This window comes from Malaclemys terrapin, chromosome 2, assembly GCF_027887155.1.
Source record: "Malaclemys terrapin pileata isolate rMalTer1 chromosome 2, rMalTer1.hap1, whole genome shotgun sequence".
NCBI classification, from domain to species: domain Eukaryota; kingdom Metazoa; phylum Chordata; order Testudines; family Emydidae; genus Malaclemys; species Malaclemys terrapin.
The window spans coordinates 163,501,723-163,516,401 of record NC_071506.1 but is presented as its reverse complement, the minus strand read 5'-3'; the positions used below and the strand labels follow the sequence as shown (position 1 = coordinate 163,516,401).

The 14,679-nt window shown below is 45.8% G+C and overlaps 1 protein-coding gene across 4 annotated transcripts in view; it reads left to right on the top strand.

The window, feature by feature from the left end:
• The window catches only part of SLC12A7 (solute carrier family 12 member 7), a 357,234-nt gene that overhangs the window by 313,178 nt on the left and 29,377 nt on the right, over positions 1–14,679 (top strand). For all 4 annotated transcript variants that reach the window (XM_054018253.1, XM_054018254.1, XM_054018256.1 and 1 more), the window contains one exon: positions 13,530–13,637. In XM_054018253.1, the coding sequence (XP_053874228.1) occupies positions 13,530–13,637 (108 nt within the window). The remainder of the gene's footprint in view (positions 1–13,529; positions 13,638–14,679) is intronic.

Below are 14,679 nucleotides of genomic sequence, written 5' to 3'. Positions count from 1 at the left end.
ATATGATGTGCATATGCATGTGTGCTCTCAACCAAAGATTTGAATTACCAGTGTCCACTGGTTCATGCCTGTGCACTACATGACCTCGTACTTTAGAGCAAAGGCATAAAGGGAGAAGTGAACCCACTGCTGCTCCAGTTTCTTCTCAAATGCTGTGGCTTGAGACAGGGCAACTGCATGTCTGCTGCTTCCAAATAGCTACTTATTTATTCATTCTTTTATTATTTCTTTTATTTTCTTAGTAACTTATTTTTTCTCGTTAAGGTCAAATCTGTGCCTTAATGGGGTTTTCCCCCACTTTTCTTTTCCCTGGTCTCTGGGATCAATTCCTTGGCCCCGTCAGCCACATATCTGTGGTATGCCAAAGATCTGGGATTGAGAGCTTGCCAGGTGTGCAGTAGGTTTTTCCTCTTGAACTACGGGCATTTAAGCTGTCTCGGGTGTCTTGGAGACTCTCACATCCCGTCCAAGTGTAAAATTTGCTGGGGGTTTAAAAGGAGGTATTGCAAAGAAAGGGAGATGAGGCTGAAGATTCTCCTCCTGGATCTCTCCCCAAGGCCTGTGCAGTCTGAATCCCCACCCAATACTTCCGTACCTACTGGGGCTATTTTGAAGATGAAGCACTCTAAACACGAAAGTCTCTCCTGAGAAAAGAAAAAGAGGTAGGCCTTTGAACTGTTTCTTACGAGACCTTGTGTCTGGAATGGGTACCTCTGAGGCTCTATCAAGCATCAGCACCGGGCCACAGTACCATCTATACAGATGTCTGGTGATCAGCCTGCTAGCAAGAAGCAATGAGAGCCATCTTCCCTAGCACTTTCCAGGCATTGAGACTCATAAAAATGTAAGGACGTTCAACACACTGGTATCGTCTTCATCTCAGCCCTTTCTTACCCTGCTCCTTCTCTGGTACCATCTTCCTTGGGTTATATGGGCTTGGAGCATAGGGATCCCATTTGGAGCGCGCCATCAGCACTATCTTCAATCACAACTCTCTTCCTGACTTAGGCTCTGGTACTGTCTCTGGTCTTGACTATACATCATTATAGCCCTCTGGCAGCCTCTAGATTTCTTTCACATGAAGACCTCTTCATTTTGAAGGAACTGGAGTCACACCTCTTTGGGAACACCAAGAGGAGTTTACCACCAACCACCTCCTCTCATCAGGTTGCAGCAAGAGTTGATCCCCCGGTACTTATCTATCCACCAGTCCCTGCAGCACTGACACAACTGCTGGTTCCATGTCTGGCACTGATGCCCACAGCACTTCCTTTGGGCTCAAGGGACGATATCTTGGAGATCTTGGCATGGACCTCTTCTGTAGATTACTATCCAACACCCTAAGAAGTGTACCCTGACAAAGACTCACCAGATTCCAGAAGGTGCTCTGAGCCCTCCGAATATGAATTTCCTTGGGGTCTCTTCCCCTACTCACCTCCTCAGTGGGCCTATTGAAATCCCTGGACAGCCTGTGGGCACCAGTTCAACAGGGTTCCCATCTTCATGTTTCATGTTTAGACATTCCTCAGGCTCCACAATAACCACCAGCATCATAACTCCAAATAAATCCTCCCCCTTCCCAGGGGACATGATGATGCCACAACCACCTTCCTATGCAGATGATTTTAGGTCCTTCCAGGACAAAATTGCAAAATCTCTTCAACCTTTCATTGAAGAGTACAAGAATCCCAGCACTTTGTCATGGACATTCTTCATACCACCCCCTCAAGTCAAGATTGCACTGCCTGTTAACCAGGCACTCTTCTCACTAGCCTGTAATATATGGCAGACCCCTGCCACTCTTGCACCTACTTGCAAATGGGCAGACAAAAAATATACATACCAGCCAAGGAACTGTAATAGTTATTCTCTTATCCCATCACCAACTCCTTGGTAGTGGATACAGCTAACGAGATAAACCACCAAGCTTGCTCAAGATCCACACCTTTTGATAAAGGAGGATGTTATTCCTCCACTGCTCTCCATTTTGAGGTAGCAAATTATCAACCCCTGATGGCAAAATATGGTTTTAACAGATTTTTTTCATTTTATTGATGATTTGCTACAGAAAACAAAATGGAGCAGTATCAAACACTCATTTTGGAGGCCAATTTATCACGAAGATTATCTTTACAGGCTGCCCTCAATGCTGCTGACACAGCTTCAGATTTCTTAGCCACTGCTATTGTTTGTTTTTGCAATGAGCCTCTTGGCTGCAATTCTCTAGGCTCCCTAGGAAGATACAAAACACAGTGAAAGATCTTGCCTTCCAAGTGCTGAAGCCATTCAGTGGTAATACTGACACCTCGCTACACTCCCTCAAGGATTTGTGGGCAACACTGAGGTCACCTGAGATAACACAGAGACTTTTCAGTAAATCACAGACAGCACAGCAATCCCAGCCATTCCATTCCCAATCATATCTATTACAGACCCATGGAACCTACTCGAAGGAGGCCCAGACTCCAAAAGAGAGTACCACCTCAAACGGCAACCTCCTTACCCAGGCCCCCTTCCAAATGACTGTTTTGACAATTTGGTCAAGGGCTACAAACAATCCCTTCCCCTGGATTTGCTGTCCAAACCAGTCTTCCACTTCACCTTCCGGGACCTCCTGTCACAATTTTACCTTCTTGGAAGCTTATCACCACTGACAAGTGGATTTTAAAGATGGAGGCTATGGGATACTCTATCCATTTCTATGCTATGCCTCTCTCCCATCCCCATCCCTCTCATGAGGATCTTTTAAAGCAGGAGGTTCAATCCCTAATACAGTTGGGGGTGATAGTCGGTTCCCTCAGAATTTGTGGGAAGAGGGTTTTATTCCAAATAGTTCTGGTTCCCAAAAGAAACATGATTAGAGACTGATCCTAGACCTCTGGAACCTGGATACTTACATCCTTTTACAGCACTTCAGGATGGTGACTTTGACTTCCATAAACCCAGCCGTGAATCAAGGGGATTGGTTTATTGCTCTCAGCCTCCAAGACACGTATTTTCACATTGCTGTGCACCCTTCCTTCAAGGTTTTTCTGCACTTCTTCATTGGTTCAGAACGATATTAATACCCGTGTTTTCCTTCAGACTCTCCTAACCCTATGGGTCTTTATGACGGTCTTCTCAGTAGTGGCAGCTCACCTGCGTCAAGACAGTATTAAAGTCTTCTCCTATCTGGACAACTGGCTTCTGAAGGGGCATTCTGCTCTAGAGGTCCAGTCTGCAACCAACAAGGCTCTAATGCTGTTCCAATTCCAGGGCCTTTGTATCAACCTGAAAAGTCCACATTAACACCTGTTCAATGGATAGACTTCACTACCATAGGGCAGATTCTCTGCCATATCCAGTCTGGTCATTACCCTCCAGCTGAGTCTCCAGACAATAGTAAGAACCTGTCTTCAACTCCTAGATCCCATGTTGGCCTCAACATTTGTCACATCACATGCAAAACTACATCTCCAATGCCTTCAGGCCTGTCTCAGAACCATTTACACATCAAACAAGCACGGCCTTAGTGAGCAAGGTTCTATACCCTCAGGTGCTGGACTTTCTCAGGTGGTGGCAAGACCCCTTGCAGATCTGTCTGGGAGAACCATTCTCATACTTGCCACCATCAGGTGGGTGGGGAGCCCACTTGCAAAGATCTACTGCACAGGAAAGATGGTCTCCACAGGAAATATTACTTTACATCAATGTTTTAGCGCTACAGCTGATTTGTTTTGCATGTCAGCACTAGACATTTAGGGACACCATGTCAGAATAATGATAGACCACAGGGCAACAATGTACTATGTAAATCAACAAGGGGGAGCAAGATCCCAGTCCTTATATACAGAATCTCTAAAGCTATGGCACTGGTGCATTTCCTGCAACATAGAGATTTCCACTGTTTACCTTACTCAGGTATCCAGAATACGGTGGCAGATGCCCTAAGCAGAAACTTCCATCGGGACCACAAGTGGTTACTCAACAACCTGATATTTCACATTTGCAGAGTTTGGGGCTTCCCCATAGTGGATCTCCTTGCCAACCAGACCAATACAAAATACCACATCTTTTTCTCCAAAGGGGCAGTATGTCACAACTCTTTAGGAGATGCCCTCCTAGTCCTCTATTCTTGCCCCCTCCTCTATACCTTCCCTTCAGCAATGCTAATCCTCAGGGCATTAATCAAATTGTGGTAGAAGCAGGCGAGGGTCATCTTAATAGTGCCTTCTTGGTCAAGACAAATGTATTATTCAGCTCTACTTCACCTTTCTGTAGAGATACCTCACTATCATACCCTGAAATTGAATCTACTAACACAGAACTTGGGCATCATGAGCCACCCCAACCTTGCATCACTGATCCTCAAGGCCTCGCTCCTCGATCGTTCTCAGCCTTAGAGGTGGACTATTCATCTGAAGTACAGTCCGTAGTGCTAAATAGTAGAAAGCTATAGCTGCTCTTGAAGCTCCTCTCTCCAGGATGCTTTATTACCTGCTTGAATTAAAAACACAGGACTACCTATGAGTTCTGTCATGATATACCTGACAGCTATTATGGCCTTTCATTTGCCTATTGAGGGCCTCTTATATTTTGGTCATGTTACCACTGCAAGATTCCTTAAGGGTTTATCTAATCTGTTCCCTCATATTGAGAACTCCACATCTTTTTGAAATCTTAATTTAGTTCTCAGTAACTTAAGGAAACCTCCTTTGAAACCTATGGCAATCAGCTTTGTTCCTCCATCTTTCCTGTAAGACCTTTTCCCTGGTAGCCATCACCTTGGCTAGAAGGGTGGGAGGGCTCAGAGCTCTCCTGGCTGACCCACCTTACATTGCCTTCTATCATGTTGAGGTCACACTATACCCACATCCTTGATTTATACCATATCAGGCAAGATAACTGTCTGCCAATGTTCTTCCCCAATCCTCACTCTTCCAGAGAAGTGACACAAGCCTTCACACTTTAGATGTTCAGAAGGCATTTCTAGATTTCCCCTAGACTGTTCATATCTTTTTCTGAATGAATGAAAGGACAATTGATCTCTTCTCAAAGATTATCAAAGTGGGTTGCATCATAGCCTGGTACAAGATTGCTGTGGTACAATTCCCCCTCAAAGTGGAAGCATGCTCCACTAGGTCTCAGTCCATTTCTGTCACCCTCATCAAAGACATCCTTATCTCTGAAAGTTTCAGGGCCGCAATTTGGCCCTCAGTTCACATGTTCTCCAAACATTACAATAGTCTTTCTGTGCCAAGATGGACACAACTTTTGGTGATGATGTCCTCTGCACCATCTTGGATCTGCCTCCTCAGCACCCACTTCCATGTTGAGTTACTGCTTGGGAGTCTGTGGTTGAGCACCCATAGGAGCATATACTCGAAGAAGGAGAGGTTACTTACCTTTCAGGAACTTGAGTTCTTCAAGATATTTTCTCTCCATGGGTGCTGCCCCACCCTCTTTCCCCTCTGGCTTTGTAGTTGACAAGGAACTGGAGTGGTGGCGAGTCCACTTCTCCCCATATTTCCTCATTCCGAAGCATGAGGCCATGTAGAATCATAGGATTAGAAGGGACTGCAAGGGTCATATAGTCTAATCCCCATCTAGCGTAGCATGCAGGCACAGACCTGCAGACACTGCTAACTCAAATCTCTGGCCAAGAGTGCAAGGGCATGCTCATATGCTATGGTAGTGCACCCATAGGACCAACACTTCTCAAAGAACAAGTTACTGAAAGGTAAGTAACCTCGCCTGAATTTCCAGTTTGAGAGGGGACTGTAAAGGCAAACAGAATTAGGACCCTGCTCCAGTGAAGTATGTGCATAACTTTAAAGCACATTCATAATACCATTGATTTCAGTGAGATTACTTATGTTCTTAGAGTTACCCTTTGCTTAAATGCTTTTCTGAATCAAGGCCTAGGAGAGGCTTCAAGAGATCCATGAAAACACTAGCTTCAAGAGCCATTTCAGTGAGGGAGTCGAGGTTGTGGGTATTGAAGCCAGGACTGAGTGATTCATTTGACCCATGATGCCATGAAGGACATGTGTTACACTTGCTTGGGGTGTCCAGGATGGTGAGTCCCCTTGTTACCCCTGTGCTTCAGCAAAAGAGAGAATTACTTGTGCTTAACTGACACCTCCAGTCTGTCACCCAAACAATCTCCTCAGGGCTCTACTAACCCCTTACTTTGCTGAGCAGGTTAGTAATAGGTGCACCCCGGTTCCCAAGTCCTTCTGAAAGCATGCCCTTGTAGTTCCAGCCCTTGTCACTGGACACTCACAGAAATTACCAGGTAAGATGTCCCTGATGGAACAGGCTACACACAGCTTGACTGGTACTTCTCAGAATCAGGTCCTTTATTACACCACAGCACTGAGATATATGTATAGTGAAACAATCATAAGTTTATTATCAAAGATTTAAGAGATAGTGAATAAGGATAATAAGTGGAAACAGAAATGGTTACATATAATACTGAAGTATAACATGCTTCTTATAGATTAAACTTTAACAGGCTACCCAGCTGCGTAAAAGCAGTCTTATCTCACCTAAAGGTTTCTTGCAGCATTTCCAACCAGGACCAGTTGGGATCTCATTTTCATGAATGCAATCACATTGCCTGGTTACTTCTTCAAGTTCAAGATAATGGGGTGCTGTCTCTGTCCCCCAGTTACAGACCGACAAACCTTTGAAGTGCACCCCAAGACAAAGCCTTTTCCCCCTGCTGTCCTCTTCCTGTTAAATCTCATCTTCATTTAGCGAAGACTAGTGTTTGTGACTAAGACAAATACTTGCTTTACATTTCCACTGATAGATGGTGTGACAGACCCAGACCAGTGGGGTACAGGAGTCTGGTAGAGGGCAAATATACTGGTCACTGGATGAGTAGTTTTCTGTTCCCTGAGTGACCAGAACAGGGGCTGCACTAGAGTAATCAGGAACCGGCTAGAACCAGTTAAGGCAGGCAGGCTAATTAGGACACCTGGAGCCAATTAAGAAGAAGCTGCTAGAATCAATTAAGGCAGGCTAATCAGGGCACCTGGGTTTTAAAAGGAGCTCACTTCAGTTTGTGGGGCAAGTGTGAGGAGCTGGGAGCAAGAGGCTCAAGGAGCTGAGAGTGAGAGGGTGTGCTGCTGGAGGACTGAGGAGCACAAGCATTATCAGACACCAAGAGGAAGGTCCTGTGGTGAGAATAAAGAAGGTGTTTGGAGGAGGCCCTGGGGAAGTAGCCCAGGGAATTGTAGCTGTCATGCAGCTGTTACAGGAGGCACTATAGACAGCTGCAGTCCACAGGGCCCTGGGCTGGAACCCGGAGTAGAGGGCGGGCCCGGGTTCCCCCCAAACCTCCCAATTGACCTGGACTGTGGGTTCTTCCAGAGGGGAAGGTCTCTGGGCTGTTCCCCAACCCACACGGTAAATCTCTGAGGCAAGAAAATCTGCCAATAAGTGCAGGACCCACCAAGATAGAGGAGGAACTTTGTAACAATGGATAAACATCTCTGGTCTGACAGGAAACCCCTTTTTCACCTCTGCTGGGGAGGAACACCTTGATACAAACTATAAGCATATATTTTGAGTATATACGGGCCAGCCATTGGCTGCAGAAAATGACGTGGGAGGATGATGTAGAGGCATACCTTCTGGCCTTTGAGAGAACAGCCCTATGGGAGGCCTGGCCTCGAGATCAGTGGTCTCCTGATCATCCTCGCCCCATTCCTGTATGAGGAGGCCCAAAAGGCCTACCATGATCTGCCTGAAGAGGCTGCAGCAGACTATCCCCAGCTGAAAGCAGAGATCCTGGCCAGATCTGGGGTAATGACCACAGTGTGGGCCTAGCGGTATCACGAGTGGAGGTACCAGGAAGACAAAACCCCACGATCCCAGTTGTATGACCTCATCCATCTCGCACAAAAGTGGTTGCGAACGGAGTCCCAGAGTCCAGGTTCTGTACATAAGGGGACTACCACCAGACATTTGCGCCTGGGTAAGCCAGAACAAACCCGCCACCTATGACGAGGTTGTCGCACTGGTAGAGAGGTGAAGGACAGCGAGGGAGCTGACCCGACCAGTTAAAAAAGAGGCACCCCGGGTTAAACTAGCAGTACCAAGCCCTAGAGCTCGGGTGACTGGGCCACCAGGAGGGCCCAGGTGGAAAAGGAGAGGGGCTGAAGGCCCACCAGAGGCCACAAAGAGTTGGAGCACTAAGGGGGAAAGAAGATTGTGATGTTAGACTGCCCAAACCAAGAGACCAGGGAATGCCTAGGGCTCCATACAGATGTTATGCCGGCGAGGCGTGAGGACACATAGCTGCACAGTGTCCCAATGCCGAGGAGCCTATGCAGTGTAACCTGGGGAACTGGGCAGACCCATACTCCCTAATCCACCTTGTGGGGATCTCACTAACCCCACATATGAACACCAGACCAGTGAAACTAAATAGGGTAGAGACCACGGCACTGGTTGATTCGGGGAGTGCTATCACGCTTATCTCAGGGAAGCTCGTGAAGCGTAGTCAGCTGCTGCAGGCTAAACGTACGGGGATAACATGTGTCCATGGGACAGCTAGTTAGTTACTACCCCACCATCCCAGTAAAAGTCAAGATCCAAGGGAACATTACTGAGGTAGCAGCAGGTGTAGTCCCTAAACTTCCATACCTGATGCTCATACGGAGGGACTTCCCAGGGTTTGGAGACTTACTCCCAGTAGGGGGACTGGAGAAAGATGGGAACCCTGAAATTAGTGAGGCATTCACAGCAGACTGTCAACCCCCAATCTTTTCTGAAATATCCCCAGATTTGTTCTCCACTCCCAGACAGGGTAGAAAGACAAAAAGGGAAAGAAGAGCAGCTAAGGCCTTGGGAACCCGAATACTGACCCAAAGCCAGAGGGTCGCTCTCGTAGGTAGGTGGACCCAAGCAGCTGAAAAGGAGGCTGCCTAGGAGGGAGAAGCACCCGAGTCTGACCCCCACCCTAACGCCTCTGAACCAATAGAGGCAACAGAGATCAGGCCCCTAGATCTCAGGCAGATTAGCCCCGGGAGAGGAAATTTTGGATGGGACCAGGCAGAGGACCCAAGGTATGACAACATTAGGAAGGAGGTGACCGAAATAGATGGGGTTCCCGTGGAAGGGAAAACCCAGGGACCAGGACCCTACTTCATAATGAAGAAGGATCTCTTATACCGGGTTGCACCAGTACAGGGGCAGAAGGTACAGCAGATCCTAGTACCTCAAAAACACCAGAATGCTGTATTAAGTCTTGCCCATTGTCATCTTTTTGGGGGGGCATTTGGGGGTAGAGAAGACCCTGGCACGGGTTCTACTACAGTTCTTCTGGCCCGGAGTACATGAAGAAGTGTGGAGGTACTGTACCTCCTGCCCGGAGTGTCAGCTGCATAGTCCCCATCCTCACTTGAGAGCACCTTTAGTACCTCTTCCCATCATAGAGGTCCCCTTCGAGCGAATAGCCCTGGACCTAGTGGAACCCCTGGAGAAGATGGCTTGGGGCCACCAATATATACTTTTGTTTTGGATTATGCTACTCGCTACCCAGAAGCTGTCCCCCTGCGGAACATGGCCTCTAAAATGATAGTGAAAGAGCTGGTGGGGATTTTTGCCCGAATGGGGTTACCAAAGGAAATATTAACAGACCAAGGGACTCCATTTATGTCTAAGTTAATGAAGGACCTCTGTACACTGCTCCATATACATACCCTGAGAACTTCAGTCTATCATCCGCAGACTGATGGATTGGTAGAAAGGTTTAACCGAACCCTCAAGGCTATGATAAGGAAGGTGGTAAGTTGGGACAGGAAAGACTGGGACACCCTACTCCCTTACCTTATGTTCACTATCCGGGAGGTACCTCAGGCCTCAACTGGGTTTTCCCTCTTCGAGTTATTATATGGGCGTCACCTCCATGGCATACTAGATATCGCCAAAGAGATCTGGAAGAGGAACCCAATGAGGGGAGAAATATAATAGAACATGTATTGCAGATGCAAAACTGGATAGCCCGGGTCACCCCTATTGTACGGGAACATTTGAAAAAGGCTCAGGAGGCCCAGCGAACCCATTACAATCGCCAGGCAAAAGTCCGACAGTTCCAACCAGGGGATCAGGTGATGGTGTTGGTACCCACGGCAGAAAGCAAGCTTCTGGCCCAATGGTAGGGGCCCTATGAGGTGGTTGAACCTGTGGGGGAAGTAACCTACAAGGTGCGGCAGCTAGGAGGCTGGAAACAAGTACAGATTTATCACATTAACCTCTTGAAACCTTGGCACCAACAAGAGACATGTGTGGTGGCCCAAGAGGCCCCGATCCAGGAAAATAACCTACATGAGCAGATCAGGATATCCCCTCATCTGACACCGAACCAGAAGAAGGAGGTAACTGAGATGATCAACTGGTACCAGGACAAGTTTTCAACCAAACCAGGCCAGACCACTGAAGCATATCACCACATTATCACAGACCCTGGGGCAAAGGTAACGTTAAGGCCCTACTGGGTCCCAGTGGCAAAAAGGGAGGAGATCAAGGCAGAGGTAAAAAGGATGTTGGAACTAGGAGTCATTGAAGAATCCCACAGTCAATGGTCGAGTCTGATTGTGTTGGTGCCCAAACCCAGTGGCACCACTAGATTTTGTAATGACTTTCGCCGGCTGAATGAGAGATCCAAATTTGATGCATACCCCATGCCCCGCATTGATGAGTTAGTTGACCACTGGGCAATGCCCGATTTTTGACAACCCTTGATTTAACAAAGGGATACTGGCAGATTCCCCTTGACAAAAATGCAAAAGAAAAGACGGCATTCTCTACACCAGAGGGACTGTTTCAATATACTGTTCTTCCTTTTGGACTGCATGGGGCATCTGCCACCTTCCTACGTCTCATGGACAAGCTTCTGCAGCCCTATAATGGTTATGCAGCTGCATACCTGGATGACTGGGAGACCCACTTGGAAAAGGTGGAAGCGGTTCTGGACACACTAAGATGGGCCAGGCTCACAGCCAACCCAGCCAAGAGTGCTATGGGGCTAGCTGAGGCTAAATACCTTGGCTACATTGTAGGAAGGGGCATGGTCAAGCCCCCACTAAACAAACTAGAGGCTATCCAAAATTGGCCCCGGCCAAATCGGAAAAAGCAAATCCGGGCATTTCTGGGTGTGGTGGGGTACTACCGACGATTTATTCCCATTTCGTTACCAGAGCGAGTCCCCTGACAGACCTGATAATGGTGAAGTGGACTGATGCTGCAGAGAACGCATTCACGGATCTACGGACAGCCCTTTGCAATAACCTCGTGCTTATAGCCCTGGACTTCAACAAAGAATTCATTTTACAAACAGATGCATCTGAAGTAGGATTGGGAGCTGTCCTATCTCAGATAGTCGGAGATGAAGAACACCCAATCCTCTACCTCAGTAGGAAACTCCTCCCGAGAGAGCAGAAGTATTCCATGGTTGAGAGAGAGTGCCTAGCTGTGAAATGGGCCATGGAAACACTACGTTATTACCTTCTGGGATGACAGTTTACCCTTGTGACTGACCATGCACGAAATAAAGAGAAGAACACAAGGGTGGCCAGATGGTTTCTGTCCCTACAACCTTTTCAATTCACCATACAACACCGGGCTGGAAGCCACTGTGGCAATGCGGATGGCTTGTCACGGGTACACTGCCTGATGTCCCAAGTTGCCCAACCCCGTGGTGTTGAGTGGGGGTGGGGGATATGTGACAAGGTCAGGCCAGATGGCTACAAGAGAGTGGTAGAAGGCAGATATACTAGTCCCAGATTAAGTAGATCCCTTTTCCCTGGGTAAGGTAACAGGGGCAGTTCCAGAACAAGCAGGAACTTGCTGGAAGCAAGTAAGGCAGGCAGGCTAATTAGGACACCTGGAGCCAATTAAGAAGAAAGTGCTAGAATCAATTAGGACAGGTTGGCTAATCAGGGCACCTGAGTTAAAAAGGACTTCAGTTTGTAGCATGCATGCGAGGAGCTGGGAGCAAGAGGCACTAGGAGCTGAGAGTGAGAAGGCATATTGCTGGAGGACTGAGGAGTACAAGTATTATCAGACACCAGGAGAAAGGTCAGGTGGTGAGGATAAAGAAAGTGTTGGGAGGAGGCCAGGGGGAAGTAGCCCAGGGAGTTGTAGCTGTCGCGCAGCTGTACCAGGAGGCACTCTAGACAGCTGCAGTCCACAGGGCCCTGGGCTGGAACCCAGAGTAGAGGGCAGGCCCGGGTTTCACCCAAACTTCTCAACTCCTGAGGAGGAATTGAGAAAGGAGGAATTGACCTGGACTGTGGCTTCTACCAGAGGGCAAGTCTCTGGGCTGTTTCCTGACCCACATGGTAAATCTTTGAGGCGAGCAAATCCGCCAATAAGTGCAGGACCCATCAAGGTAGAGGAGGAACTTTGTCACAATATTTTTTAAAGTCTTTTTACTCCTGTATTTTGAAAGGGTAGTCCATCTTGTTTTGTGTTTTTTGTGAAATTTTCAGATTTGGTAATGTGTTTACAGTAATAAAGAAGAAATTGCTGTCTTCTGGCATTTACTAATTTCAGTATAAATTCAGGTGATCCTTTCAAAATCATGTTAAAGTCATTCTTTTCAGAGATTCATTTTGAGTAGTGATTTACCTCATGAGTTCTTTAGAACTGCCACACATATATTTGCAAAATATTAGTTTCTTAGAACTTCTTTGTGCTCCTTATTTGCCAAAATGCCTATTTTCTGCTTTCTTTTTTGTTTTGTGTGAAATAACTATTTCTGGTATTTCAGTTTGATTAATGCCACTATTTCTTCCAGCCATAACAACCTCAGTTAGAATATTTTACTAATTTGTAAGAGCATATTTTAAATAGATATGTTTATTTATTTTGTTCTCATTAGGAATGTTATATCTATTTTGTTATATAGTTACACTTAATTTTTGTTCAATGTCTCAGGACACAAAGGACCATATTCTTTATTAAAGTCTTGCCTCTTTACCCTTCTCTGGTGCACAAAAGGACTGCAAATTGTGTGGAATCAGCTCCCCAGGAAATACCCCTGGTGTTAGCTTGTTCCCTAGGCAGTGTAGAGCTTGTGTCAGTTCTGCACCACCACCACTCCCCTCACAGCCCTCATACCATTGGAGGCATGCTAGAGGTGCAGTTACAAGCCTGTGCACTAGAGGGGTTGGGGCCAGAATACAGGAGCTGCAAAGATGGTTTAAAAGGCGGATTTTGGCCCATCCTTGTTCCTGCAGTCAGTATAAGAACAGACCAATGGAAAGTCTTAAATTTTTCTGATATGATACAGTGTCTAGTGACATATTTTTGAAGGAGTATTTTAATAGTATGTCGACTTGAAAATTAGAATTCCAAAGCATTGAAAACAGAAGATATTTACCAAATATAGACTTGGAAATACTGTTAGGATGTAAATGAACACAAATTAAAGCAAACCCAAATGATGGGGGGTGGAGGGGGTCGAGCGGGGAGGAAAGGGTTATAAATGAGATTTTTCTCCTTTTAATGACGGCATACTTATTTTGCAGTTTGAAAATGATATTTCAGCATTCACATATGAGAAGACTCTTATGATGGAGCAGAGATCTCAGATGTTAAAACAGATGCAGCTGTCTAAGAATGAAAGGGAAAGAGAGGTAAACTATTTAACTTGACTATAAATTTTATGAAAACCAAGTATAAGCAAGTGGAAGTGGTAATGCTAGGCCATAATCTCTAACAATTTCATAACAAATAAATAAAATAAAACCTCTTTTGTTATGAATTTTGTACTAATTTATCGGTTGTAAGAGAATATTTGATTTACTTTATCTTTTTGTGTATGAGTCATTAGTATTAGCTCTAAACAATACTGAAATAGTAGAATTACTACAGTTCCAGCATAACTACAGCAGTAGATTGGAGCTTAAAATACTGCACTAACAGCATCTGTGTTTGCATGCTTGTCATCAAACATATCTATCTTCTTGGGTTTTAAGGATTTAAAAAATTTAACTGAAGAATTTTAAACTATATTATTTTGAGTTAAATAGTCTATGCAACCTTATATTTTTCAGTAATACTATTTTTGCTATCACATCAGCGTTTGAAATCTGCAATTGTGACAAAACAATTAAGAAAATGACACTATAGATCTAACATATAGCAAGGATTTTTAATGAATCCGTAAACTCTGAGGTCGTACCCTATGACTGGAGAATTGCTAATGTAGTACTGTGACATTACCCAGGATACAATTTGGACTGTTGAACAGCTGTGTCCCCTTTAATCTCTAGTCTGGGGTGCCTTTTACATTGCTTTGCTGTTAGAACAGCCACTCTTGGCCTGCTCACACAGACTTCAGCATGCAAATTCACTCGCAGCTAAACACATGAGCACGCTGACCAGTCACTCATGAATTACATACAGGGTGACATCTGCAAATTCTTAGTGTCAGACTTTACCTTAGAGATTTGCATCTTGTGCTGTCCAGCACACTACTGAACAATGCAAGCTCATAGAAAGTCTGTCATTTCTTCAAAGAAAATGATATATGCACCAGTCTTGCTATCCGACTGTCTCTCATTTTTATATCATCCTCCCCCTTTGAGGATTACCCCCAGCTGGGGTGTAGGCAACATATGGTCTCTTGTGGATGTGAGGGTTGAACCATCTCCGTGATGAAATGTAAATTTCTTG